This window comes from Neoarius graeffei, chromosome 26, assembly GCF_027579695.1.
Source record: "Neoarius graeffei isolate fNeoGra1 chromosome 26, fNeoGra1.pri, whole genome shotgun sequence".
NCBI lineage: Eukaryota > Metazoa > Chordata > Actinopteri > Siluriformes > Ariidae > Neoarius > Neoarius graeffei.
This window is the reverse complement of record NC_083594.1, coordinates 56,490,116-56,517,943: the sequence shown is the minus strand read 5'-3', so window position 1 is coordinate 56,517,943 and position 27,828 is coordinate 56,490,116. Positions and strand designations below refer to the sequence as shown.

At 42.7% G+C, this 27,828-nt stretch overlaps 1 protein-coding gene and 1 long non-coding RNA gene across 3 annotated transcripts; one reads left to right on the top strand and one right to left on the bottom strand.

Moving 5' to 3' along the window:
* On the bottom strand, positions 1–18,903 carry LOC132874403 (uncharacterized). 2 transcript variants are annotated; one of them, XM_060910562.1, is made up of 5 exons: positions 18,653–18,903; positions 17,232–17,323; positions 9,024–9,108; positions 5,246–7,331; positions 1–3,323 (listed from the first exon to the last, which is right to left on the bottom strand). In XM_060910562.1, exons 1-5 carry the CDS (start codon positions 18,732–18,734, stop codon positions 3,233–3,235), a joined length of 2,436 nt encoding a protein of 811 aa, XP_060766545.1. In that variant the 5' UTR covers positions 18,735–18,903; the 3' UTR covers positions 1–3,232. The 2 variants fall into 2 exon arrangements, with proteins under 2 accessions (XP_060766545.1, XP_060766546.1); XM_060910563.1 differs by having other exon boundaries at positions 1–3,320.
* On the top strand, positions 18,841–23,465 carry LOC132874404 (uncharacterized). The gene is made up of 3 exons (XR_009651661.1): positions 18,841–19,445; positions 22,589–23,176; positions 23,388–23,465. It is a non-coding gene; the product is annotated as an uncharacterized LOC132874404 (long non-coding RNA).
* Positions 23,466–27,828: the final 4,363 nt, after the last annotated feature.

Here is a 27,828-nt window from a genome sequence, read left to right as displayed (position 1 = left end):
TTTTTTTAAACTGACATTTATTTACATTTTAATTTATTTAAATACATTAAGCACTCAGATTTGGGTAATTATGTTACTGAACACTACAGTGTGTCTGATTTCACTGTTAGAGATCAGATTTGAGAAAGTTTGATTTAAAAAAAATCCAACAGCGAAGTAAAAAATTAGACAAGGTCATGGCATTTTAACTGGTTTCACAGAATTTACACAAACCGGTGTGAGTTTGAGTGAAGTGTGTGTGTGTGTGTGTTTATAAAACACTTCCAGATACAGCGGGGCAAAAAAGTATTTAGTCAGTCACCAATTGTGCAAGTTCTCCCACTTAAAAAGATGAGAGAGGCCTGTAATTTTCATCATAGCTACACTTCAACTATGAGAGACAGAATGGGGGGAAAGAATCCAGGAAATCACATTGTCTGATTTTTAATAATTTGCAAATTTGCAAATTATGGTGGAAAATAAGTATTTGGTCAATAACAAAAGTTCATCTCAATACTTTGTTATATACCCTTTGTTGGCAATGACAGAGGTCAAACGTTTTCTGTAAGTCTTCACAAGGTTTTCACACACTGTTGCTGGTATTTTGGCCCATTCCTCCATGCAGATCTCCTCTAGAGCAGTGATGTTTTGGGGCTGTTGCTGGGCAACACAGACTTTCAACTCCCTCCAAAGATTTTCTATGGGGTTGAGATCTGGAGACTGGCTAGGCCACTCCAGGACCTTGAAATGCTTCTTACGAAGCCACTCCTTCGTTGCCCGGGCGGTGTGTTTGGGATCATTGTCATGCTGAAAGACCCAGCCACGTTTCATCCTCAATGCCCTTGCTGATGGAAGGAGGTTTTCACTCAAAATCTCACGATACATGGCCCCATTCATTCTTTCCTTTATACGGATCAGTCGTCCTGGTCCCTTTGCAGAAAAACAGCCCCAAAGCATGATGTTTCCACCCCCATGCTTCACAGTAGGTATGGTGTTCTTTGGCTGCAACTCAGCATTCTTTCTCCTCCAAACACAAGTTGAGTTTTTACCAAAAAGTTTTATTTTGGTTTCATCTGACCATATGACATTCTCCCAGTCCTCTTCTGGATCATCCAAATGCTCTCTAGCAAACTTCAGACAGGCCTGGACATGTACTGGCTTAAGCAGGGGGACACGTCTGGCACTGCAGGATTTGAGTCCCTGGCGGCGTAGTGTGTTACTGATGGTAGCCTTTGTCACTTTGGTCCCAGCTCTCTGCAGGTCATTCACTAGGTCCCCCCGTGTGGTTCTGGGTTTTTTGCTCACCGTTCTTGTGATCATTTTGATCCCACGGGGTGAGATCTTGCGTGGAGCCCCAGATCGAGGGAGATTATCAGTGGTCTTGTATGTCTTCCATTTTCTAATAATTGCTCCCACAGTTGAGTTCTTCACACCAAGCTGCTTACCTATTGCAGATTCAGTCTTCCCAGCCTGGTGCAGGTCTACAATTTTGTTTCTGGTGTCCTTTGACAGCTCTTTGGTCTTGGCCATAGTGGAGTTTGGAGTGTGACTGTTTGAGGTTGTGGACAGGTGTCTTTTATACTGATAACGAGTTCAAACAGGTGCCATTAATACAGGTAACGAGTGGAGGACAGAGGAGCCTCTTAAAGAAGTTGTTACAGGTCTGTGAGAGCCAGAAATCTTGCTTGTTTGTAGGCGACCAAATACTTATTTTACCGAGGAATTTACCAATTAATTCATTAAAAATCCTACAATGTGATTTCCTGGATTCTTTCCCTCCATTCTGTCTCTCATAGTTGAAGTGGACCTATGATGAAAATTACAGGCCTCTCTCATCTTTTTAAGTGGGAGAACTTGCACAATTGGTGGCTGACTAAATACTTTTTTGCCCCACTGTATATGATCTAATTGTGTCTTGTTGAAGCAACCTCTTTGGGTTTGTTGTCATGGTAACAAGAATAACAGCTTTAAAGAACAGAATCCTTAATCATGTCAAATCCACAATTACAAAGTTTTACACACATACAGCATATCACACTTTAATAACACAGCATTTCATTAATAAAACAAAACTCAGACTTTTATAATCACACAAGCAGAAGTGTACAGTGTCGCATCCTGTGAGTTTGAGGCACTAAAAGTTTAACATCCAGATAATCATCAGTTTGTACATTTCATCCCACTGCAGCCTCAGCGCTGCGCTGATCAGAATGGAGACTGGGTTAAAGATTCTGTTCCTAATGCTAACACACGCACTGCTCCAGCAAGACTTCTTGATGTTTATTTGATGATGTTCATAAAGACAGTGAGTGTGAGCATCAGACAACAGTGTTTGGGACACTGTTTGGGATCACTCTGACAGGAAAAAACAAAGAAATATCCATCCATTATCTGTAGCCGCTTATCCTGTGCAGGGTTGCGGGCTGGATCCTATCCCAGCTGACTACGGGTGAAAGGCGGGGTTCACCCTGGACAAGTCGCCAGGTCATCACAGGGCTGACACATAGACACAGACAACCATTCACACTCACACTCACACCTACGCTCAATTTAGAGTCACCAGTTAACCTAACCTGCATGTCTTTGGACTGTGGGGGAAACCGGAGCACCCGGAGGAAACCCACGCGGACACGGGGAGAACATGCAAACTCCGCACAGAAAGGCCCTCGCCGGCCCCGGGGCTCGAACCCAGAACCTTCTTGCTGTGAGGCGACAGCGCTAACCACTACACCACCATGCCGCCCCAGAGAAACGTGTTTATTCTAAATCAGTTCCTCAGGCCAAAATAGGCCTTCCTGCAGTGTGTGTGAGAGAGAGAGAGAACTAAAGTCCATTAAAATACACCAGTCCATGCTGCAGTGTTTAACATCAATGTTTTCCTGTCCGATGTTTTTGTCTGTTTCTCTCCTGCAGCTGAAAGTTTGATGATCAACATAACTTTTAAAAATTACAAACATGAAACAAAATTTCCTTCAACAGAGTGTCCATGTTGAAAGAGAGAGAGTGCGTGTGTGTGTGTGTGTTGTTTACACATAGATATCAGTTGAATGTGTGTCCTACACAGTATAAATCCAGGTTGGGCCGTAGCATGCATACGCGCGCGCGCACACACACACACACACAGGCTTTGTAAAATTAAGCAGTTTCAGGTGAATCAACATGCAGAAAAACTGCTGCTGTGTGTCACCTGTTCAACATATGTACTGTAACATCTTTTCCTTTACAACTTCTTTATGCAGAGCTGTGTGTGTGGTCACTCGGTTTTGGGGACAGGGGTGATGGGCTGTTTGGTTCCAGGCCTCACCATGAACGTCATCCCAAACTGCTGTTTTGAAGAACCGCTGCTGAAAAATCAGAACAGAATCAGATTGGCGTTTGAATGTAACATACACATGACATTTAAACACGTGGAGATTATAAACAGAGGATCTGCAGCTTCAGTGTCTCTGAGACAAACCCGATCTCCAGCTATGTGTGAGAACAGTTTCAGTGGTGCTTGAAAGTTTGTGAACCCTTTAGAATTTTCTATATTTCTGCATAAATATGACCTAAAACATCATCAGATTTTCACACAAGTCCTAAAAGTAGATAAAGAGAACCCAGTTAAACAAATGAGACAAAAATATTATACTTGGTCATTTATTTATTGAGGAAAATGATCCAATATTACATATCTGTGAGTGGCAAAAGTATGTGAACCTTTGCTTTCAGTATCTGGTGTGACCCCCTTGTGCAGCAATAACTGCAACTAAACGTTTGCGGTAACTGTTGATCAGTCCTGCACACCGGCTTGGAGGAATTTTAGCCCGTTCCTCCGTACAGAACAGCTTCAACTCTGGGGTGTTGGTGGGTTTCCTCACATGAACTGCTCACTTCAGGTCCTTCCACAACATTTCCATTGGATTAAGGTCAGGACTTTGACTTGGCCATTCCAAAACATTAACTTTATTCTTCTTTAACCATTCTTTGGTAAAACGACTTGTGTGCTTCAGGTCGTTGTCTTGCTGCATGACCCACCTTCTCTTGAGATTCAGTTCATGGACAGATGTCCTGACATTTTCCTTTAGAATTCGCTGGTATAATTCAGAATTCATTGTTCCATCAATGATGGCAAGCTGTCCTGGCCCAGATGCAGCAAAACAGGCCCAAACCATGATACTACCACCACCATGTTTCACAGATGGGATAAGGTTCTTATGCTGGAATGCAGTGTTTTCCTTTCTCCAAACACAATGCTTCTCATTTAAACCAAAAAGTTCTATTTTGGTCTCATCCGTCCACAAAACATTTTTCCAATAGCCTTCTGGCTTGTCCACGTGATCTTTAGCAAACTGCAGACGAGCAGCAATGTTCTTTTTGGAGAGCAGTGGCTTTCTCCTTGCAACCCTGCCATGCACACCATTGTTGTTCAGTGTTCTCCTGATGGTGGGCTCATGAACATTAACGTTAGCCAATGTGAGAGAGGCCTTCAGTTGCTTAGAAGTTACCCTGAGGTCCTTTGTGACCTCACCGACTATTACACGCCTTGCTCTTGGAGTGATCTTTGTTGGTCGACCACTCCTGGGGAGGGTAACAATGGTCTTGAATTTCCTCCATTTGTACACAATCTGTCTGACTGTGGATTGGTGGAGTCCAAACTCTTTAGAGATGGTTTTGTAACCTTTTCCAGCCTGATGAGCATCAACAGCGCTTTTTCTGGGGTCCTCAGAAATCTCCTTTGTTCGTGCCATGATACACTTCCACAAACATGAGTTGTGAAGGTCAGACTTTGATAGATCCCTGTTCTTTAAATAAAACAGGGTGCCCACTCACACCTGATTGTCATCCCATTGACTGAAAACACCTGACTCTAATTTCACCTTCAAACTAACTGCTAATCCTAGAGGTTCACATACTTTTGCCACTCACAGATATGTAATATTGGATCATTTTCCTCAATAAATAAATGACCAAGTATAATATTTTTGTCTCATTTGTTTAACTGGGTTCTCTTTATCTACTTTTAGGACTTGTGTGAAAATCTGATGTTGTTTTAGGTCATATTTATGCAGAAATATAGAAAATTCTAAAGGGTTCACAAACTTTCAAGCACCATTGTATATTTTTCTTAAACTCTTAAATTAACTTCTGTCCTCACCTCAGCAGGACATTGACCTGAACCTACAGCTGGTCGAGGAATTTAAACTCTATATATTTACACTTTAGTGATGAATAATTGTTGGAGTAAAGCAGCGCTTGACAGGGGGTGGAGTTTTGTGGAATTTACCTGGTTGGTGCTTTGGCTTGTGATTTCTTGGTCACTTTGTTCTCAAGTTCTTTCATGTCCAGACCTGTAGACTGTGCAGTTGAAGTGGAGCTCTTGGGTTTGGGGGTGGAGTTTATGGAAGGACCACCTCCAAGATCCTCATCAAACAGAGGAATGTTCCAGTCATCGCTGTCGGTGTCTGCTTCACAGGCCGGAGTGAGTTTGGGATCCATTTCCAGCATCTTCTTCTGCAGGATGCTGAGCAGTGTGGCCTGACTGGCAGCGGCAGAGGGAGGAGCTTGGGACTGAGTTTTGGGTAAAGATGGGGGTGGAGCATGGGACTGAGTTTTAGGTCGAGATGGGGGTGGAGCATGGGACTGAGTTTTAGGTAGAGATGGGGGTGGAGCTTGGAGCTGAGTTTTTGGTAGAGATGCAGGTGGAGCTTGGGGCTGAGTTTTAGGTTGAGATGGGGGTGGGGCACGGAGCTGAGTTTTGGGTAGAGATGGGGGTGGAGCCTGGGGTTTTGGTTTGCTAGGAACAGCATTAATTGGTGTGGTGTTGCTGTTTGAATTAATACTTTTAGGGCCATTTGTGATGGAGGCAGAGTTTAGACGTGGAATTACATCTGGTCTCTTTGTAGGTGGGTCAGATTGAGGCATGCTGGGTGGGGCTTCATCTTCTGGGTCAGAGTTAGCAAACTCAGGTGGTGGAGGGATGAAGACAATGGTGTCAATGCCATTGTACTGCCCAGATGGAGATGTTGGGGATGCAATACTTGTAGGGTTTTTACTCAGAATGTTGCTGGAGGGTACAGAGGGTTGAGGTCTGGAGTAAGTAACCTTTGGGTTCTCAGTGTTGGGTTTGGGCTCCATGGAGGGACTGACACTTCCTGAGGACATCAGTGATCTTGGGGTAACAGTGAATGAGTTGGGTCTGGTGTCGCTCAGATGGATGCTCCCATTGGTGGAATCTGTGGAGCTGTTGCTGTTTTCTCTGGAAAAGGCTCCTCTCTGCTTCTCTCGCTGTTTAGCTGCCATCAGCAGGGCAAGTGGAGAAGCAGCTGTCTCCTTCCCGCTAGAAGGCTCATTGGTTTTCAGGTTCTGCAGCTTGCGGTTCAGTAAAGGGCTATATTTTCGTGTTGGGTCCACAGGCGTCAAGTGAATTATGTCTTGAGCTGACAGCACTGCTGTTGTCCTTTCTGCTGTGGGAGAACCTTTGACTGAAGTTGGGATCTTCTTTGGGACAGCTGGTGGTGTGTTTACATTTGCAGCCTTGCTGTGGACAACCCTGACTGGGGTTGCTGGTTGGTTGGGTGGCATATCCTGAATGTTCTCCTTCAAGTCCTGTAGATTTTCCTCCAGCTTGGTTCCTGAACTGTTGCGACGCACTGGCTTAACTGGGGGCACCAGGTTTTGGGGTGTGCTCATTTCCTTTTCAGAAGTTGGTGCTTTCCCGTTGACATGAACTCCAGCTGGGTAATTGGAGGAGTTCTCCAGGGGCAGGGTGTGTTGTATCACTTTATCTGATTGACCAGTGGGAATCGTTGTTTTTGGTACAGTGTAAAGTTTGCCAGTGTTTTCAGAGTTAAAGCTGGAAGCTGGCCTTCCTGAGAATGTAGAAGTTGGGATAGTAGATCCAGATGAAGGCAACTCAGAGTTGGAGATAGATGAGAACCTGATGGGCTTGTGAGGAGGCATCTTCTGGACACTAGTTATGGGGGACTGGAGTTTCTCCATTGGGGGCAGTGGAGGGGTAAAATTGGGGCACTTTGGGATGTACTCAAGTGAATTTGTAGAGATGTGATAACTTGGGGGTTTTGGGGGAGCCATCGGTGGAGGCCTTAACACAGACAGGTCTATATCATCTGGCGTTCCTATTGAAGGTGGCTTGGGAGGTGGCATGGAGGGTGGCTCCAGAGTAGACAAGTCTATAGGTGAATACGGTTCCCCAAAAAACTCTGATGGAGGAGTGACATGACCAGGTGAGGGAGGGATGAACTGGGGAGGTGGTGGTGGAGGTGCAGTGGAGGGAGGAGGAGGGATCAGAATCTGTTCTTCAAGGTCATCCACTGAGATGGCACCTCCATTCGACACACACTCTGTATTACCTGTTCATGGAAGAAAACAAGGTCAATCACTGTTTAGCAGAAATCAGTGTGAAATCTGTTAAATCCTTCATGCTTGATCTGATTCAGCTCCTGCGAGTCCTGTGTTCAGGTGTGTTGAGAAAAGAAAGAATATTCAAAAAATCTGCTAATGTATAGTTAAAGATGAGTCATCATAAAGACATATAATAGCAATCAAGGAGCCTGACACACTCAATTATGGCTCATAACACGTCAAGAACACTGAATACCTGATACAGGTGTGTTGGGAAACTGAACAAAAAGCAAGAATGTGGACTGTCAGGATTCCTGAAAGAACCGGACTGGAAAATCCTTGGTTACTGCGCAGCGAAACACGAGTCAGTTTACTGAAAACACCTCAGTAATGGTATAAAGGTGCCTGAAGGGATTTTTGGCAAAGTTCAATTTCACCACATGTTCCTCTAAAACCTCCTGATTTCTGGTTAACGAGAACTGATCGAGTCTGATGCCATATCACGTCTGATCATCCAGAGGACGTGTTTTCATTCACGTTAAATCTACAGAACCAGTCAAAAATTTGGACACACCCACCATTCAGTGTTTTTTCTTTATTTTTATTCATTAAAAGTCACTTCATGTCTTAAAGTAATGATGGATGTCGTTTCTCTTTACTTAGTTGTTCGGTTCTTGACATATTATGGATTACTACAGTTGTGTTATAGGGCTCTTTACTGTAATTATTATTTACTGTTTGATCTCAAACGCATTAAGAAGGTAAGAAACTCGTTCACTAATTACCTTTCGATGAGACACACCTGTTAATTGAAAAGTATTCCAGGTGACTCCCTCATGAAGCTGGTTAAGAAAATGATAATAGTGTACAAAGAGTCATCAAGGGAAACACTGGACACACTGAAGAATCTAAAATATCAAATTTTTTTTTGTTTTTTTAACACGTTTTATCACAATTCCATTTATCATTCAAACTATTTTATTTGGGCGGCACGGTGGTGTAGTGGTTAGCGCTGTCGCTTCACAGCAAGAAGGTCCGGGTTCGAGCCCCGTGGCCGGCGAGGGCCTTTCTGTGTGGAGTTTGCATGTTCTCCCCGTGTCCGCGTGGGTTTCCTCCGGGTGCTCCGGTTTCCCCCACAGTCCAAAGACATGCAGGTTAGGTTAACTGGTGACTCTAAATTGAGCGTAGGTGTGAATGTGAGTGTGAATGGTTGTCTGTGTCTATGTGTCAGCCCTGTGATGACCTGGCGACTTGTCCAGGGTGAACCCCGCCTCTCACCCGTAGTCAGCTGGGATAGGCTCCAGCTCGCCTGCGACCCTGTAGAACAGGATAAAGCGGCTACAGATAATGAGATGAGATAATTTGAATGATAAAACAATTATTGGACTTAGTTTTTGCAAAATATTGTGATTTGTTAGTGTCTGCCTTCAGTATCAGTAAATAATTAGTTATTCACCACAAACAAATCATGATAATCATCCAATAATTGTTTAATATGTTCCAGATGTTATTTCATAGTTTTGATGTTTTCAGTTTTGGTCTACAGTGGAGAGGATCATCACAGTACAGAAACCCCTGCAAATGAGTTTTTATTTTGACTGGTACTGAATATTTGATATTCGTGTAAAAATAAGTGAGTATAAACTGTTGAACACGTGGGAGTGTGAAAGTCTTGTGGGACGATCGGGACATGTTCTCACCTGTGGGGCTTATTTGGGGTGCGCTGACAGAAGGCAGAACAGGAACTGTTGGAGTTGGAACTGCAAGTCCAGCTCCTTCTCCAAACTGACGAGAAAACACGAAACACACGACAGTTAATTAGCAGCTTCAATCGACACACAAACATTTTACTTCACTATATCAGTAACAGTTCTCATAAAACCCCCTGAAAACGCTCCAACATGAAGTCCCACTGGAACGGAGTCTGAGTGTTCCAGAATGTAAAATGGCAGATGCTTTAACCAGAACATTATTGTATTAGATGATTATTATAACACGCTGCAGTCTGGCCTGTGGGACAGAGCCGTTGTTTTTTTTAGTCTGTTCTCTGTGTTTTTGACCTCTGGCTGTTTATCTGCTCTCTGCCCGTGTTTGCTCTTTGAGGTGAAGTTTGGAAGTTTTACAGTCTGTGATCTCATGACTGGTTCTGTTATCGACTCACTGGATTTCATTCATGTTTGTTTAAAGTCTGAACCTTGAAAAAGTGAAGTGGAAAAGAGAATACAAAGACAGTAGCCCATCGCTCCACTCTCACAATACAGGGATATTGGGATACTCATAAAGGTGTACATTGGAAACAGCCCCCTGTCCCTAAACATGTTAAAATCAAATATTGCCATTAAATTAGAGAGCTATCGATCTTAATCTGAAATAAAAATGTTCTCATTCAATTGCCCATTATTTTGCTCCTCCAATAATTAGCATATTTCAGAATATCAGACTGTGATTGTGTTTTTTTTTATTGTGACACAAACAATAATTAAGATGAAAAACAGAAATCTGGAGTGTGCATAAGTATTCACCCCCTTTCGTATGAAACCCCTAAATAAGAGCTGGTCCAACCAATTCACTTCATAAGTCACATAATTAGTTGATTAAGATCCACCTGTGTGCAATCAGAGTGTCACATGATGTCTGTATAAATCAACCTGCTCTGGAAGGACCCTAACTCTGCAACACTACTAAGCAAGCAACATGAAAACCAAGGAGCCTCCAAACAGGTCAGAGACAAAGTTGCGGAGAAGTATACAACCCTGATTCCAAAAAAGTTGGGACAAAGTGCAAATTGTAAATAAAAACGGAATGCAATAATTTACAAATCTCAAAAACTGATATTGTATTCACAATAGAACATAGACAACATGTCAAATGTCGAAAGTGAGACATTTTGAAATTTCATGCCAAATATTGGCTCATTTGAAATTTCATGACAGCAACACATCTCAAAAAAGTTGGGACAGGGGCAATAAGAGGCTGGAAAAGTTAAAGGGACAAAAAAGGAACAGCTGGAGGACCAAATTGCAACTCATTAGGTCAATTGGCAATAGGTCATTAACATGACTGGGTATAAAAAGAGCATCTTGGAGTGGCAGCGGCTCTCAGAAGTAAAGATGGGAAGAGGATCACCAATCCCCCTAATTCTGCGCCGACAAATAGTGGAGCAATATCAGAAAGGAGTTTGACAGTGTAAAATTGCAAAGAATTTGAACATATCATCATCTACAGTGCATAATATCATCAAAAGATTCAGAGAATCTGGAAGAATCTCTGTGCGTAAGGGTCAAGGCTGGAAAACCATACTGGGTGCCCGTGATCTTCGGGCCCTTAGACGGCACTGCATCACATACAGGCATGCTTCTGTATTGGAAATCACAAAATGGGCTCAGGAATATTTCCAGAGAACATTATCTGTGAACACAATTCACCATGCCATCCGCCGTTGCCAGCTAAAACTCTATAGTTCAAAGAAGAAGCCGTATCTAAACACGATCCAGAAGCGCAGACGTCTTCTCTGGGCCAAGGCTCATTTAAAATGCACAGCGGCAAAGTGGAAAACTGTTCTGTGGTCAGACGAATCAAAATTTGAAGTTCTTTATGGAAATCAGGGACGCCATGTCATTCGGACTAAAGAGGAGAAGGACGACCCGAGTTGTTATCAGCGCTCAGTTCAGAAGCCTGCATCTCTGATGGTATGGGGTTGCATTAGTGCGTGTGGCATGGGCAGCTTACACATCTGGAAAGACACCATCAATGCTGAAAGGTATATCCAGGTTCTAGAGCAACATATGCTCCCATCCAGACGACGTCTCTTTCAGGGAAGACCTTGCATTTTCCAACATGACAATGCCAAACCACAGACTGCATCAATTACAGCATCATGGCTGCGTAGAAGAAGGGTCCGGGTACTGAACTGGCCAGCCTGCAGTCCAGATCTTTCACCCATAGAAAACATTTGGCGCATCATAAAACGGAAGATACGACAAAAAAGACCTAAGACAGTTGAGCAACTAGAATCCTACATTAGACAAGAATGGGTTAACATTCCTATCCCTAAACTTGAGCAACTTGTCTCCTCAGTCCCCAGACGTTTACAGACTGTTGTAAAGAGAAAAGGGGATGTCTCACAGAGGGAAACATGGCCTTGTCCCAACTTTTTTGAGATGTGTTGTTGTCATGAAATTTAAAATCACCTAATTTTTCTCTTTAAATGATACATTTTCTCAGTTTAAACATTTGATATGTCATCTATGTTCTATTCTGAATAAAATATGGAATTTTGAAACTTCCACATCATTGCATTCCGTTTTTATTTACAATTTGTACTTTGTCCCAACTTTTTTGGAATCGGGGTTGTAGATCAGGGTTGGGTTATAAAAAATATCCCAAACTTTGAATATCCCACGGAGCTCCATTAAATCCATTATAACAAAATGGAAAGAATATGGCACCACTACAAGCCTGACAAGAGAAGGCCCCACGCACCAAAACTCACAGACCAGGCAAGGAGGGCATTAATCAGAGCTGCAACAAAGACACCAAAGATAACACTGAAGTAGCTGCAAAGATTCACAACGGAGATGGGAGTATCTGTCCATAGGACCACTTTAAGCCATACACTCCATAGAGTTGGTGAGGCTTTTTGGAAGAGTGGCCAGAAAAAAGCCACTGCTGAAGAAAACACGTTTGGAGTTTGCCCAACAGCATGTGGCAGACTCCCCAAACACATGGAAGAAGATTCTCTGGTCAAATGAAACTAAAATTGAACTTTTTGGCCATCATGGGAAATGCCATGTGTGGCGCAAACCCAACACCCTGAGAACACCATTCCTACAGTGAAGCATGGTGGTGGCAGCATCATGCTGTGGGGATGTTTTTCATCTGCAGGGACAGGAAAGCTGGTCAGGACTGAAGGAAAGATGGATGGCACTAAATACAGGGCAATTCTGAAGGAAAACCTGTTTGAGTCGGCCAGAGGTTTGAGACTGGGACGAAGGTTCATGTTCCAGCAGGACAATGACCCTAAACATACTGCTAAAGCTACACTGGAGTGGTTTAATGGGAAACATTTAAATGTCTTGGAATGGCCTAATCAAAGCCCAGACCTCAATCCAATTGAGAATCTGTGGCATAACTTGAAGATTGCTGCACACCAACACAACCCATCTAACCTGAAGGAGTTGGAGCAGTTTTGCCTTGAGGAATGGGCAAAAATCCCAGTGGCTAGATGTGCTAAGCTAATAGAGACATACCCCAAGAGACTTGCAGCTGTAATTGTAGCAAAAGGTGGCTCTACAAAGTATTGACTTGGGGGGGGGGGGATACTTATGCACACTCCAGATTTCTGTTTTTTCATCTTAATTATTGTTTGTGTCACAATTTAAAAAAAAAAATCACCTTTAAAGTTGTAGGCATGCTGTGTAAATCAAATGGTGCTAACCCTCCAAAAATCCATTTTAATTCCAGCTTGTAATGCAACAAAACAGGACAAACACCGGGGGGTGAATACTTTTGCAAGGCACTGTATCTATGTCTCTACACGTGATACTGTCTCGCTTTAATAAATTGGGATTATACCACAGATTGTGTTTTTATTTAATAGATTAATGCTTGAGACGATGTGCATTCCTTTTTCGTCCAATGTACATGGTGAATTTGTAGGCTGAGGCTATCAACCAACCAACCAACCAAACAAACAAACAAACAAACAATCCATCTATCGATAACTAATCTCTGTTGATATCAAGGAAACTACTTTGGGTCAATCAACTCTCTCTCTCTCTCTCTCTCTCTCACTCTGTCTCTCTCTCTCTCACCCTCTCTATGTCTCTCTCTCCCTCTATCTCTCGCTCTGCCCCTCTCTCTCATTCTCTCTCTCTCTCACTCTGTCTCTCTCTCTCTCTCGGCCTCTCTCTCTCTCTCTCTCGCTCTGTCCCTCTCTCTCTCTCGCTCTCTCTCGCTCTGCCCCTCTCTCTCACTCTCTCTCTCGCTCTGTCCCTCTGTCTCTCTCTCTCTCACTCTCACTCTGTCTCTCTCTCTCGGCCTATCTCTCACTCTCTTGCTCTGTCCCTCTGTCTCTCTCTCTCGCTCTGTCTCTCTCTCTCTTTCACTCTCTCTCTCACCCTGTCTCTCTCTCTCTCTCTCTCTCTCTCTCTCTCTCGCTCTGTCCCTCTGTCTCTCTCTCTCTCGCTCTGTCTCTCTCTCTCTGTCTCTCTCTCTCTGCCTATCTCTCTCACTCTTTCTCTCTCACTTTCTCTTGCTCTGTCCCTCTCTCTCTTGCTCTCTCTAGCTCTGTCCCTCTGTCTCTCGCTCTCTCTCACTCTGTCTCTCTCTCTCTCCCTGCATTAAATATCCAAATATATTTTTTCAAACTTTCAAATATTTTCCTTTGTATTTATTTTTAATTTTCAATTTGTTTTTTGCTTTGAAAGCACTAGTATTTCCTTTGAGGCATGCAAATGTAGTTATTATTATTGCTGGTGGCCCTGTGATGACCTGGCGACTTGTCCAGGGTGTACCCCGCCTTTCGCCCGTAGTCAGCTGGGATAGGATCCAGCTCGCCTGCGACCCTGTAGAACAGGATAAAGCGGCTACAGATAATGAGATGAGATGAGATTATTGCTGTTGTTGGTGGTTGTAATAGTCATATAAAATACATTCACTGGCCACTTTATTAGGAACACCCCTACATCCCCCTGCGGTTCTGTAATCAGCCGATCCCTCGACAGCAGCACGATGCATCAAATCCCACAGATACAAATCAGGAGCTTCAGTTAATGTTCACAATGTTCAAACATCAGAACGGGAAACATTGTGATCTCACAGTGTGACTTTCTCTCACTGTGGTCTGGGTGTTGGTTTGATCCAGATGGACTGGTTTGAGTATTTCAGAAGCTGCTGATCTCCTGGGGTTTTCACACACAACAGTCTCTAGAGTTTACACAGAATGGTGCAGAAAACAAAAAAACACTGAGTGAGTGAGCGACAGTTCTGTGGGTGGAAACAAACGCCTTGTTGATAAGAGAGGGTCAGAGGGAAATGGACAGATTGGAAGGATATAGTAACTCATATAATCACTCTTTACAACCGTGGTGAGCAGAAAAGCATTTCAGCATGAAACAGCAGAAGAACACATTGGGTTCCACTCCTGCAGCCAAGAACAGGGATCTTAGAGTCAACAAGTTCCTATTAAAGTGGCCGGGGAGTGTACATAAATATTAAATATTAAATTAATCTATCCTCTAAAGATACAGAACAGATTTTAAAATAAATTAACTGCAGAGGAATGTTGCTGAGAAATGGAACTAAGAGAGACTGAACACAATAGCAGGAGGAAACACACTGTGCAGACTTTTTTTTGTGTGTGTGTGTGTGTGTGTGTGTGTGAGAGAGAGAGAGAGAGAGAGAGAGAGAGAGACCACTGCTGAGTGTGTTATTACTGTTTTCTAGCAACAGTCATTTTAAGGCGTGGCTGGTATCAGGTAGAAAGTTCTCACAGAACTCATTTTATTTTTAGTGAGAGATCAGGACACACCTGTGTGCACGTGTGTGTGAGGCCATTTCCTCAGGTTGACCCTGCCTGTGCTAAACCCAAAACAAACTCAAAACACCCTGCAGCAATCACAGCACACAGGGAACAGATTTAAACACACTGTCAGAGAACCTCGATGGGAGAAAAATAATTTCACACACAGAAATACGCACACACAAACGCGCGCACGCACAAACAAACATGCACACACACAGCTGTCAATCTGAACCCTGAGACAATGAAACACGTGATCAAGATGAAACAGAAAATGTTTAGCACATTTAAAACAGTGTGTTCAGTAGTGTGTGTTCAGTACAGTGTGCACCAGGGGCGATTTCTCAGAGACAACAAGGGAAGCCGAGCTTCCCCTAAAATTCTCTCCCCAAACTGCGGCATCTACGACGTTGAATTCTCATTAAAACAATAACTTACATAACATAATATATGCCCAAGATTGTATTTATGTTCATAACTATCCTGTAACTTATTTGAGTGATGTCTGACGAACTTGCAGTTCGCTACGAGAATCACCTTTGCTGCCAGGCTGTAACCTTTCTTATTTCAATGGGCTCTATGGACCGGCAGCAGTGTTGCCAGATTGGGCGGTTTTAAGTGCATTTTGGCGGGTTCTGAACATATTTTGGGATGAAAACGTCAGCAGTATCTGGCAACACTGACTGGCAGCCGGGTATCCGTTGCAGTCTACGAGATGGCTCTGAACAGCCAATTTCGGCTAGTTGTTATTGGTTAAAATCAACAAAATCGTCACTTCCAGGGAAGCCGGGCTTCTCTGGGACTAAACGAGACAGTGGGAGGGACAAGAAGCCGGGCTGATGAAGGATTATTGGAGGTAGTGTTTGAAAGACATGAGGACGGCGGTACTTCGGCGAGGAACACGGAAGCATGATCAGTCAGTCCCTAGCGGATGTCGAGAAAGTGTAGTCGTGTGCCAAAGTGCTGTCCGAATTTCTTTTCATATAAACGTTTCTTCTCATTGATGTCTCTGTGCATTACTCTGTAAATAAATGTAAATATTACTCGTTGTGCTCCGTTAACTTTCATCCATTCTATCAGTTTGATCATTCGTGAATTCACTCGTTTATTTCATTTGTAGTTCAATCTGGTTGTAGGCTAGCTTGAGCCTCATTGGGATCTGCAGTGCTAGCTGCTAACAGAAACTGGTGAAGGCTCTGGAAAGCACAACCAGCTGGTATGACAGGGTCACAGACCATTTTCTGGAAAAGGAGCGGAGGGCAGAATTTGTGTATAAATAGTGTTCATGTTCATGAATCTGAAGTGTGTATATTGTTCAGTAATGTTAAGAGAATGGTGGGCTCTGTGTTATAGGTTATACCTGGGTATGATATTCAAGGTTCTGTGTGTTGCATAGCCTACCTGGTTATGAATTTCCAGACTGTGTTGCAGAAGATGTTCAAGGATGTGTTGCACAGCTGGGTGTTGTGTTAAAGACTCTGTGTTGCATATCAGGGTATGATGTTCAAGGCTCTTCGTTGAATAGCCAGTGATTTTTGGATGTTTGATATTTTTGATTAAGGATATGAGGCACTAGCCTGGCAAGCCAGACTATAACATGAAATGTACAAGCAAAAATACTTTCTGCCACTAGGTAGGGTTGTCTAGTTCACTATGCTAATGGGGCACACCTTTCTATGCTTTGATATCCGGCCTACAGGTTTTACGATGAATACGTAAAATGGGCTTCCCCTGTTTTAAAAACCAGCAGCCGCCACTGGTGTGCACAGTAGTGTGCAGTGCGGTGTGTTCAGTAGTGTGTGTTCAGTACAGTACAATGTGTTCAGTAGTGTGTGTTCAATACAGTGTGCACAGTATTGTGCAGTGCAGTGCATTCAGTAGTGTGTGTTCAGTACAGTGCAGTGTGTTCAGTAATGTGTGTTCAGTACAGTGCAGTGTGTTCAGTAGTGTGTGTTCAGTACAGTGCAGTGTGTTCAGTAGTGTGTGTTCAGTACAGTGCAGTGTGTTCAGTAGTGTGTGTTCAGTACAGTGCAGTGTGTTCAGTAGTGTGTGTTCAGTACAGTGCAGTGTGTTCAGTAGTGTGTGTTCAGTACAGTGCACTGTGTTCGGTAGTGTGTGTTCAGTACAGTGCAGTGTGTTCGGTAGTGTGTGTTCAGTACAGTGCAGTGTGTTCAGTAGTGTGTGTTCAGTACAGTGCAGTGTGTTCGGTAGTGTGTGTTCAGTACAGTGCAGTGTGTTCAGTAGTGTGTGTTCAGTACAGTGCAGTGTGTTCAGTAGTGTGTGTTCAGTACAGTGCAGTGTGTTCAGTAGTGTGTGTTCAGTACAGTGCAGTGTGTTCGGTATGTGGTCTCTATCAGGTGAATGTAAACATGGTCATGTGACTCACAGTGCTGAAGTGTTTGACGGTGGGTCTGGAGCGGACTTTAGCTGTGCCTGACTCTGGGATCACCACTGCATCATATACAAACTCCACACTGTCTGTAACACACACACACACACACACACAGTCATGGGTTTTGTCCTACGTAAACCTCAGATGCACTAAAGAGCGTGTTACTGTAGAAACCTGTGGAGAACATCACATCTCTAGCTGAGTGAGCTAATGCTCATTATAATAGACTATTAGAGATGGTAGGAGCATATGGGTGTGTCTAATTAGCGTATTCCTGCATATTCATAGTTCCCGGTGTGTTAATGAGGTTATAAGTTCAGCTGTGTTTTTACTTTAACACATGAAAATAATTTATTGAGATTAATGACACATTAATTACCTCGCCCGGGACGGAGTCCACCAGGGGGCAAGGTATTGTTTTCGGTCGGGTTTCTTTGTTTTTTTGTTAACAATATTATGGGAAAACAGCTGGATCAAGCGTCATGAAACTTTCAGGATAGCTGGTCATCGGTCTCAAATAGAACCTCCAACATTTTGAGGGTCATCCGGTCAAAGGGACCAAAAAGGTCAAAATCGTTTTTGTTGTGTCTCCTGCCTCATATAGAGGTGCTGGTCACTACATCATCGTGCTGTAAGAATGTAAGAGTGTAACAGTCCCATGTTCCGCATGCGCATACATGTGTTCCTATTAAAATGGCCAGTGAACATGTACAATTCGGTTCACCATTCGAAATAAATGGACTAGACTAAAGAAATGGCTTTCAGACATGTTTATGCTTATGACAGAGGGAAAGTGCGTTCCACTGAGCTCTAGCGCCGGGCCATTTCCGGGAAATAAGAGTTTGGGTCGTGGCGACAGCGTGTGTGTGTCAGCCTCGGTTTGGAGGGTTCAGTTTGGAAAACTGTAAGAGGGAAGAGGAGAATAATATAAAATACAGACACTTGGTATATTTTACTACTGTGATTTTTAAATTGTTCATTTTTGTGGCTCCTGCCTCAGAGAGTAAATATATATGCTGTATTTACTGTAGGGACACGGGATCAGAAAACTATTTTATTTATAAGCCACATGGACCCATAGGGGACCGATTTATTTATTTATTTTTTGCGATATCTTCCTTCATATTCATCATAAGTGCTACTGGGCGAGGTTTGTTTTGCCTGGCAACACATTATTATTATTATTATTATTATTATTAAAATGTAACCCAAATTTCTATTCAGAAGAGAAAATGCTCACACTGTGACAGAAGGAACTGACTGAACTGATTGACCGTGTGTGTATGTGTTTTTTTCCCAGTGGGACAGGTTCAAAGGTCTCTCTCTCTCTCTCACACACACACACACACACACACACACACACACACAGTATCACCACAGGTTAAAGTTAAACTGTAATAAGAATAAAATCTTACCGATGTCTTTCATCTGGACATTGGTGTCAAACAGAGACTGGTTCCTCCTGCTCAGGAAGTTCAGACCACCCTTCTTCATCATGGTGAGTGTGTGTGTGTGTGTGTGTGTGTGTGTGTGTGTGTTCAAAAAATCCTAGAGTGTGTTAATGGCCTCATTGCTGAACACAGCGTTAAATCACGCAGGTAAATAGGCGTAGAAAAAATGTCTCCCTGCTTCACTCGTCCTCTTTCATTCGTACTGCTCCTCCTCCTAGCTCCACCCACAGGTGTGTTCAGGTGAGTTTAACCTGAAACCTGCGTCACACCCTCTCTCTTACACAAACATTGTAACTCATTACTTTGGACTTTTACCCTTTAACTCAATATCACATTTTTTCTCATTTTCCAAGCATTATTATTATTATTATTATTATTATTATTATTAAGTACATAAAATATTTCCTCCAAAAGTGTGTAAAATATAGCACTAGGGTTGTTTATTCTGTGTGTGTGTGTGTGAGAGAGAGAGAGCGTCAATTCAGAAGGACGGAGAGGTAAACTGTTACTCAGACACACGTTTTGTTGCTGAGGTGAAGGTGAACTTGGCTGGAGAACCTCAGCAGAAAGAGGCGAGTCGTGATCTCACTTTGCTTGTCAGCCACAATAAAAGCAGAGTGTTTCTGAAGGTGATGTTCCACTGAGAAGCGCCGCTGCAGGAATTAAACATCGGCTCTGAGATCAGCACAGAAACCTGAACATCCACAAGGGTCTGTCTGTAACGATGATGTCACAGAGGACTGCCACACCCACCATAGTGAGTTTATAACATTATCTAGTGTTAGCGTATATCTCTGTTCATGTTGAATGTTCGTATGTCTCTACAAATTTTAACAGAATTAAAGCTATTCTAAGCCTGCACGTGTTCATGATGGCAGCCATTTTGAAACCATGCCAGTTGTTTTGCTTTCAGGTGTTTTACAGGAATCAGGGCTGAGATTCTGACGTTCCCACTCAGAGTATGAGCATGAACAGGTTTTATTGATTGTTCATAAGTACCGTCACTCCTACGTAACTGTGCTGTGTTAGCCATTAGCCTGCTAGCTCCTGGGGCCATTACTTTGTCACTCTGTGAGTTTATATTCAGGTTCCTGTTCATAACAGTTCCATCATAAATGAACATTTTCACATCTGATCATCAAAACAGAACCTGAACATTTCAGCAGTAACTCATCAGTCGTGACGTTTTCAGTACAGTGAGAGAAATATCCAGAATATCAACATTTCCCTCAGATGTGGTAAAACAGTGACTGAGAAACGCTCTATATGACTAAAATGATAGTGTTAACTGCTAACACAATTAGCCTCATATTCAGCACAGGGAGAAATGTTAGTGTTGTGTGCAGACGGTGTTAGTTAAGGCATGACCTTTGACCTTGGTCTCCCCTTGTAGTGTGCATGAATATCCTTAATCTCTAAACAAACATCATGCAAGCTGGCTAATGGGCTAACAGGCTATCGCATTCTGCATGGGATAAAATATAAAATGTAAATATCATCAGAACATTTATCAAAACAATAGTCTATACTATTATAATATTTCGTTAACACTTTTGAATTAGTCATAAATTGAATCCAAGCTCCACCAACACTGATGATTTATGATGTCATTATTAACCCCTCCCTCAGTGAGTATGTTGTGCATAATGAGAATTACATTGTCTGTGTTCAGTTGCCGTGGAAACAGACACAGAACCGGCCTGTCCAGATTGGCAAGTTCAAGCAGGCCATTGCCATGGTGGTGCTTGAAAGTTTGTGAACCCTTTAGAATTTTCTATATTTCTGCATAAATATGACCTAAAACATCATCAGATTTTCACACAAGTCCTAAAAGTAGATAAAGAGAACCCAATTAAACAAATGAGACAAAAATATTAGACTTGGTCATTTATTTATTGAGGAAAATGATCCAATATTACATATCTGTGAGTGGCAAAAGTATGTGAACCTCTAGGATTAGCAGTTAATTTGAAGGTGAAATTAGAGTCAGGTGTTTTCAATCAATGGGATGACAATCAGGTGTGAGTGGGCACCCTGTTTTATTTAAAGAACAGGGATCTATCAAAGTCTGATCTTCACAACACATGTTTGTGGAAGTGTATCATGGCATGAACAAAGGAGATTTCTGAGGAGCTCAGAAAAAGCGTTGTTGATGCTCATCAGGCTGGAAAAGGTTACCAAACCATCTCTAAAGAGTTTGGACTCCACCAATCCACAGTCAGACAGATTGTGTACAAATGGAGGAAATTCAAGACCATTGTTACCCTCCCCAGGAGTGGTCGACCAACAAAGATCACTCCAAGAGCAAGGCGTGTAATAGTCAGTGAGGTCACAAAGGACCCCAGGGTAACTTCTAAGCAACTGAAGGCCTCTCACACATTGGCTAATGTTAACATTCATGAGTCCACCATCAGGAGAACACTGAACAACAATAGTGTGCATGGTAGGGTTGCAAGGAGAAAGCCACTGCTCTCCAAAAAGAACATTGCTGCTCGTCTGCAGTTTGCTAAAGATCACATGGACAAGCCAGAAGGCTATTGGAAAAATGTTTTGTGGACGGATGAGACCAAAACAGAATTTTATGGTTTAAATGAGAAGCATTATGTTTGGAGAAAGGAAAACACTGCATTCCAGCATAAGAACCTTATCCCATCTGTGAAACATGGTGGTGGTAGTATCATGGTTTGGGCCCGTTTTGATGCATCTGGGCCAGGACGGCTTGCCATCATTGATGGAACAATGAATTCTGAATTATACCAGCGAATTCTAAAGGAAAATGTCAGGACATCTGTCCATAAACTGAATCTCAAGAGAAGGTGGGTCATGCAGCAAGACAACGACCCTAAGCACACAAGTGGTTCTACCAAAGAATGGTTAAAGAAGAATAAAGTTAATGTTTTGGAATGGCCAAGTCAAAGTCCTGACCTTAATCCAATGGAAATGTTGTGGAAGGACCTGAAGCGAGCAGTTCATGTGAGGAAACCCACCAACATCCCAGAGTTGACGCTGTTCTGTACGGAGGAACGGGCTAAAATTCCTCCAAGCCGGTGTGCAGGACTGATCAACAGTTACCGCAAACGTTTAGTTGCAGTTATTGCTGCACAAGGGGGTCACACCCGATACTGAAAGCAAAGGTTCACATACTTTTGCCACTCACAGGTATGTAATATTGGATCATTTTCCTCAATAAATAAATGACCAAGTATAATATTTTTGTCTCATTTGTTTAACTGGGTTCTCTTTATCTACTTTTAGGACTTGTGTGAAAATCTGATGATGTTTTAGGTCATATTTATGCAGAAATATAGACAATTCTAAAGGGTTCACAAACTTTCAAGCACCACTGTATATATATATTCATATTCATTTGTGTGTGTGTCTGTGTGTGTGCACACGCGCACTCTGATTTGTCCTAAAACTTAACAGGAAGTGACACAGCAGTGATGGCTGACTGACTCAAGCACCAGCAGATCAGTAAAGAGCCCTGCGAGAAGATTATCAAATATTTTACATGAGCTTTTTTAGCTTATTGCTATTTGATTGTTAAATATTGTGAACTGTGTCAGTCATATCTGGAGTGTGTGTGTGTGTGTGTGTGTGTGTGTGTGTGTGTAAAACCTAGTTTTGATTCAGTGAATCATTTCAGTCATGACTCAGAGTCACTCCTCTGTCTGTCACTGTCTCAGGATTGTGTTTGAATCAGTTGCCCTTCAAATATAAAACATTAAAAAGGCAAGTTATTTCGTGTTTTTATGTCTCGGCTGTTCGTGGTCTGACGCAGATGAGCCGCGATGTGCAGACTGTAAAACTGAACCAATCTGAGCCAGTTATATAACTGAACAGATTCAAGATATTTAAAACACTCAAAAGCTTATGATGATGTCATAATTGGTGTTACAGCAACCAACCAGTGAGCAGCTTCATTACAGTTCAGATTTCATCGCGGTTCTCCTGAAAGACACAGCGTCTCGACCTCGACACTTTGAACCTCATGTCCTGATGGAGAAACATCACCGCTGAATTAACGACAGAAAATGAGCTTCGTCCACCTCAGTGTGTGTTGCATCACGTGAGATACAACTCACTCAGGACGTTTAAACTCCAGCCTCATTGCCATCTTTCTGCTCCACTGTTCACACCAACACCGCTGAGGAACTCATCTCATCTCTTATTCACTCCCTGCAACGTGCCGCTGCTGTCGTGTGTATGGAGTGTGTAAATGCTCTGCTCTCCTGTGTTTTGGTGATGGTGCAGGAGCTCAGCTGATAATCTGATTACAGACTGAACTGATGGAGTTTGAGCTCAGTGTGTGACTCTCTAAATCCTGATCACATGCTGAGAAACTCACACTGAACTCATGACACTTCACCCCTTTACACACACCGAGGATCTCAACTGGGGAGTAAAACAACACATCATGGTGTCTGGGAACACACAGCAGGACAACATGAGGAAAGAAACCCCCTGAAACATTTCCACATTGTTTCGGTGAAATATATTTATGTTTTCATTAAATTAGAGATTATTATAAAAGTACATTGGTAACAGAAAAAAATCTAATTTGGTTTATTTTATAAATTAAACCTGATTTATGGTTTGTCTTTTTGTGGTTCTAAAATTTGGTTCAAGCAATATCCTACAGTTTCACACCTGACAAATAACTCTATTATTATTATTATTATTATTATTATTATTACAGTGCTGAGTTCCATTTGATCTGAGTCTGGACCGCCACCTGCTGGACACCACACACACACACACACACACACACACACACACACACACCCTATTAAAATATCTTCTGGTGTGTTTCTGTTGTACAGAGCAGTCGTGCTTGCAATAATGTTTTCTTATGGTTTTCTTCTGAGTTACATTATTTACTTAAGTTAATTATTTACTAATTATCATTAATTAATTCTTAATAATGTTATTATAAAAGGGGAACTGAAGGCAAATTTTTTATTATCAAAATTCTATTTCTCATTTTATTAAATATAGGAATGCATTTTTGATCGATATTTTAGAAGAAAAAAAACTGTATTCGTCACATGCACACTTCAAGCACAGTGAAATTCATCCTCTGCATTTAACCCATCTGAAGCAGTGAACACACACACACACACACACACACCCAGAGCAGTGGGCAGCCATGCTAACAGCGCCCGGGGAGCAGTCAGGGGTTCGGTACCTCGCTCAAGGGCACCTCAGCCCAAGGCCACCCCACGTCATCCTAACTGCATGTCTTTGGGGGAAACCGGAGCACCCGGAGGAAACCCATGCAGACACGGGGAGAACATGCAAACTCCACACAGAAAGGCCCTCGCCGGCTGCTGGGTTCGAACCCAGAACCTTCTTGCTGTGAGGCGACAGTGCTAACCACTACACCACCGTGCCACTGCTATAGCAAGTTATGAGTGTTTGAGATATGCTATGCAATATATCAGTCCATATGTCAAAGCAATGGCCATAAACAAGATTCGTTGAGACCTGTGCGAGACATCATAGGACGGAAGTAAAACGTACAGCGGAAATCAAACTGTGTCTGAAATCGCTTACTCGTTCACTACTCCCTATATAGGGAATTACTATATAGAGGACTATATAGTGAGCTCATTGGTAAAATGAAAAAACGCTTTTGGACACTAGTCCGTCACGCTGGTATTTACATCATTACTGTCGCACAATTAAAACATGTCAGATCAGTCGGCACGTGGGTTTCAAAATAATAAATACCTGCATGTGTTTTTCTGATAAATCCATATTATACTGAGCGCATTTCCCACATTAATCAATACAGAGTACTTTGTGTCTGCTGCATCTTTCAGTTCTTTTAAATCAAGGCTAAATCCTTTATTCTTTGCCGCTGCCTTTTATTAAATCACATTTGAGACTTTTAATTTGAGTTCTTTCAGTGTGACCACAATGCATGATGGGATATATTGCTTTGGTTAGTGACTATCGGTTGTACACTACTTTTTGTGATGCATTGTGGGACACTGAGTGCACTATATAGGGTGTAATAATTCTCACTATACATTTGGACAGCACTACAAAATGGCGACTTCACTATATAGTCCACTATACAGTGAGTAGGGAGCGATTTCAGACACAGGGAAAGTGACCAACGTTGTCAAAAGACGCGCGCGCCCTCTTTTGAATGCTGATGTAATCAAGCTGGAAGTTTTGTTTGTTTTGATAGCAATCAGGAAAGTTTGAAAAAGTAGCCAGTAATCGTCATTTAAACTTGTTTTTGTGCAATATTTTGTTTGGAAAACAGTTTTCAAAATGGCGGCACTGACACATGGCTGACGCTTCACGTTTCGAAGTCTCGCACAAGTCTTGTGAAGATCGCGCGGATAAGCGACGCCTGCCATGAATCAAAAGAACTAAATTCAACATGGCTAAAAACCCAATAGGCCAATAAGTATAATATTTAATTGTAATTAGTTGCCAATATGAGTCACAATATAAGGTTACTAAAACTGAAAACGTAATTGAGTAACATGTTAATTAAGAAATAAAGCAAGTTTAAAAATGACTTCAGTTCCCCTTTAACATTATGTAGAAGCCTAGTTATTTGGGTTTTTGTATTTGTTCATTAATTACTTTTTTCACTTTTTCGTGAACAGTCGTACTGACGGCCGGTGTGTACAAACAGCAGGGACTTAATCAGCTCAAGCTTCCCGGGAATTCCTCCTTCATGGGGAACAATTACAGTCCCAGTCAGGAACGGGGTTCAGTGGATCACCTGCGCCTCTCGGTGTAGGGTAGGTGTCTGCTGATCTGACGGGTGTGGTGCATGTGCAGCCCAGGACGTCTTATGGTTCACTCAAAGCAAACACAGCCAGAGTGTCCAATCAGCCAGAAGTCGTCCATTTCCTGTGTGAGCTGGTGTCTCTCTGCGGCGAGGTCGTTGGCGGTGTGTTTTGGGCAGTGGGGCGTCAGAATAAAGTTGAAGTCCAGGCAAATGTATGGGAATGAGCGCCAATGTGGTTTGGCAGCAACCAATCAGAATTGAGAAGTGCTCCTCTTTAAAGACTCCTAGAGAACACAGTCGTATAAATTTCAGCTCTGTTCAAACTGTTCTGAAGCTCAGGGTTAGGATAAGTTGTGCTGACGGGGTTCCCCATGATGTATGATGTGTCCATTTGTTGTTTCAACACAAAAGTCATGCCACACAAATGGCTTTTATTTAGTTTATGTTGTTAGTTTATTTTCTGTCCAAGCGTATCATGATTATTCATTATTTTCCTTCACTGACTGATTTCTTACCTTCACATTTAAAAGATTTCATGAGGTTAATGTTCCCTACTCAGAGAGGACTGAGGCACAGTGAGGGCCCCAAACATATTACCACTTCCTTGTTTGACTTTTGGGAGGGGTCAATGAAGAGGTCTGTTTGTGACACAAGTTGACATGCCCACTTCTGAGACTGGAACTGTTCCACTTTTACTCCCACAGAGATGATTATGTTGCTCTATCTCGGTCTATTCGAAGATCTTTGCCCTACTTGTGGTCAGTTGGTACCACGTGCCGTGGGTTTGCTTTGCAGCTCCTTTAAATAAAGTTAGTAAGACCAAGCATTCTGAACTGGGAGCTATCTATTTTATCAACATCACAGAGCTTCCCTGAACTTCGACAGCACTGTTGGCAGGGCAGCGAATGTTAGCGCTCTCGCTGGGTTCGGTCTGAATGTCCCATAAGGTCTGATTTCACTTTCTGATTTTGCACTTCTCCATCAGTGTTGTGGGGAAGCGGGACACAACCCCAGGCTGAGTTCTTTGGCCTGTTGGAGGAAACCGGCACACCTGGAGGAAACCCACGCAGGTGTGAGGAGAACATGCAGGAAGACCCCAGTCAGCTGGAGGTTCAGAACCAGAACCTTGTTGTTGTGAAGCGACAGTAAGACCCACTGGGACTCCTCACAGTTATTCAGTCTGAGTGGAAAAAATACATCAATTAATAAATTAATATGCATCCATAACTACAGAGAGCAAAACAAATTAAAGCCGCAAGCGGCCTCGACGGGCCCTCGCGCCAGCGGCCAAGGGGGTCGGGGGCATGCGTCCCCGCGAAATACCTTCCACAGCTTCTTCGGCAAGAGACATTACTCCCGCAATGGCGACAAAGAACAGAATTGGACACATGGCAACGATAGGGTCTCGCACTGTATGGTGCTCGGGCCCTAATAATAACAGCGCCCTAATAAGGGTCTTGGAAAGAGTTTGCTTGCCAAGTTTGACAAATCAGAAGCTGCAATATCATTTTTGCCATAACCAGCACCCCCAGGGGCGAAAGTGCACAAAAATAGGCGTACATGTCAGGTGAGCTATGAAGAGTTTGCGTATGAAGTTTGATGACAAGTGAGTAAATAGAAGATGAGATATAGATTTTTGAAGAATAAAATTTTTGGTTTTTCCCATGTCAGTAGGTGGCGCTATGCTGTACATGAGCGATTATGAGTTGGAAAAATAAGTGTCTACAACAGCAACGCACTATCACAAGGTAGTGGTGTGAAGGAAAAGCATTATGGAATTATTTACCAAAAACCCGTTTTGGAGCAATTGCGTCGGCCAAAAACAGCGCCCCCCATGGACGAAAATTCCCAAAATGTGGTATACATGACATGGGAGGTAGGAAGAGGGTGGCCGTGAAGTTTGACCAAATTTGAGGAAAGACTGGAATTTTTGCCCAAAATTAGCGCCCCCAGTGGCGAAATATCACAGAAAGTTGGTAACATGTCAGAAGCCCAATGAGAGATCTGCGTGTGAAGTATGAGCAGTTTTGAGCAAGTAGAAGATTTGATATGAATTTTTAAGCATGTAAAATGTTGCATTGAAAATTGATTGACGTATAACTTCTGAATGGTTAATCCTACGTGAAACGTATTTAGTAACTTTTGTCAGCCATGTCTGTAGATGATGTGTATCAATTTTGGTGACAGTCCTATGAACGGTCTAGGAGGAGTTGCGCCGTCTTCGTGGCCATGCATTTCGCACAAAAGTGAAATTATCTCACTTCCTGTTGGGCGTGGCTAATGCATTGGCATAACATTTTTGTCCGGCTTAGTGAGATACATATGCATACCAAATGGCATGCCACTACTACAAACTACATGGCAACCAGGCACCGTAATGCGG

What these genes read in the sequence shown, in the direction of transcription:
- LOC132874403 (XM_060910562.1), bottom strand. Translation starts at nt 18,734, where the DNA reads ATGATGAAGAAGGGTGGTCTGAACTTCCTGAGCAGGAGGAACCAGTCT. An exon ending in TGTCCAGATGAAAGACATCG is followed by an intron (nt 17,324 to 18,652) that starts GTAAGATTTTAT and finishes TGTGTGTTACAG; the next exon opens with ACAGTGTGGAGTTTGTATAT. An exon ending in CAAGCCAAAGCACCAACCAG is followed by an intron (nt 3,324 to 5,245) that starts GTAAATTCCACA and finishes CTGATTTTTCAG; the next exon opens with CAGCGGTTCTTCAAAACAGC.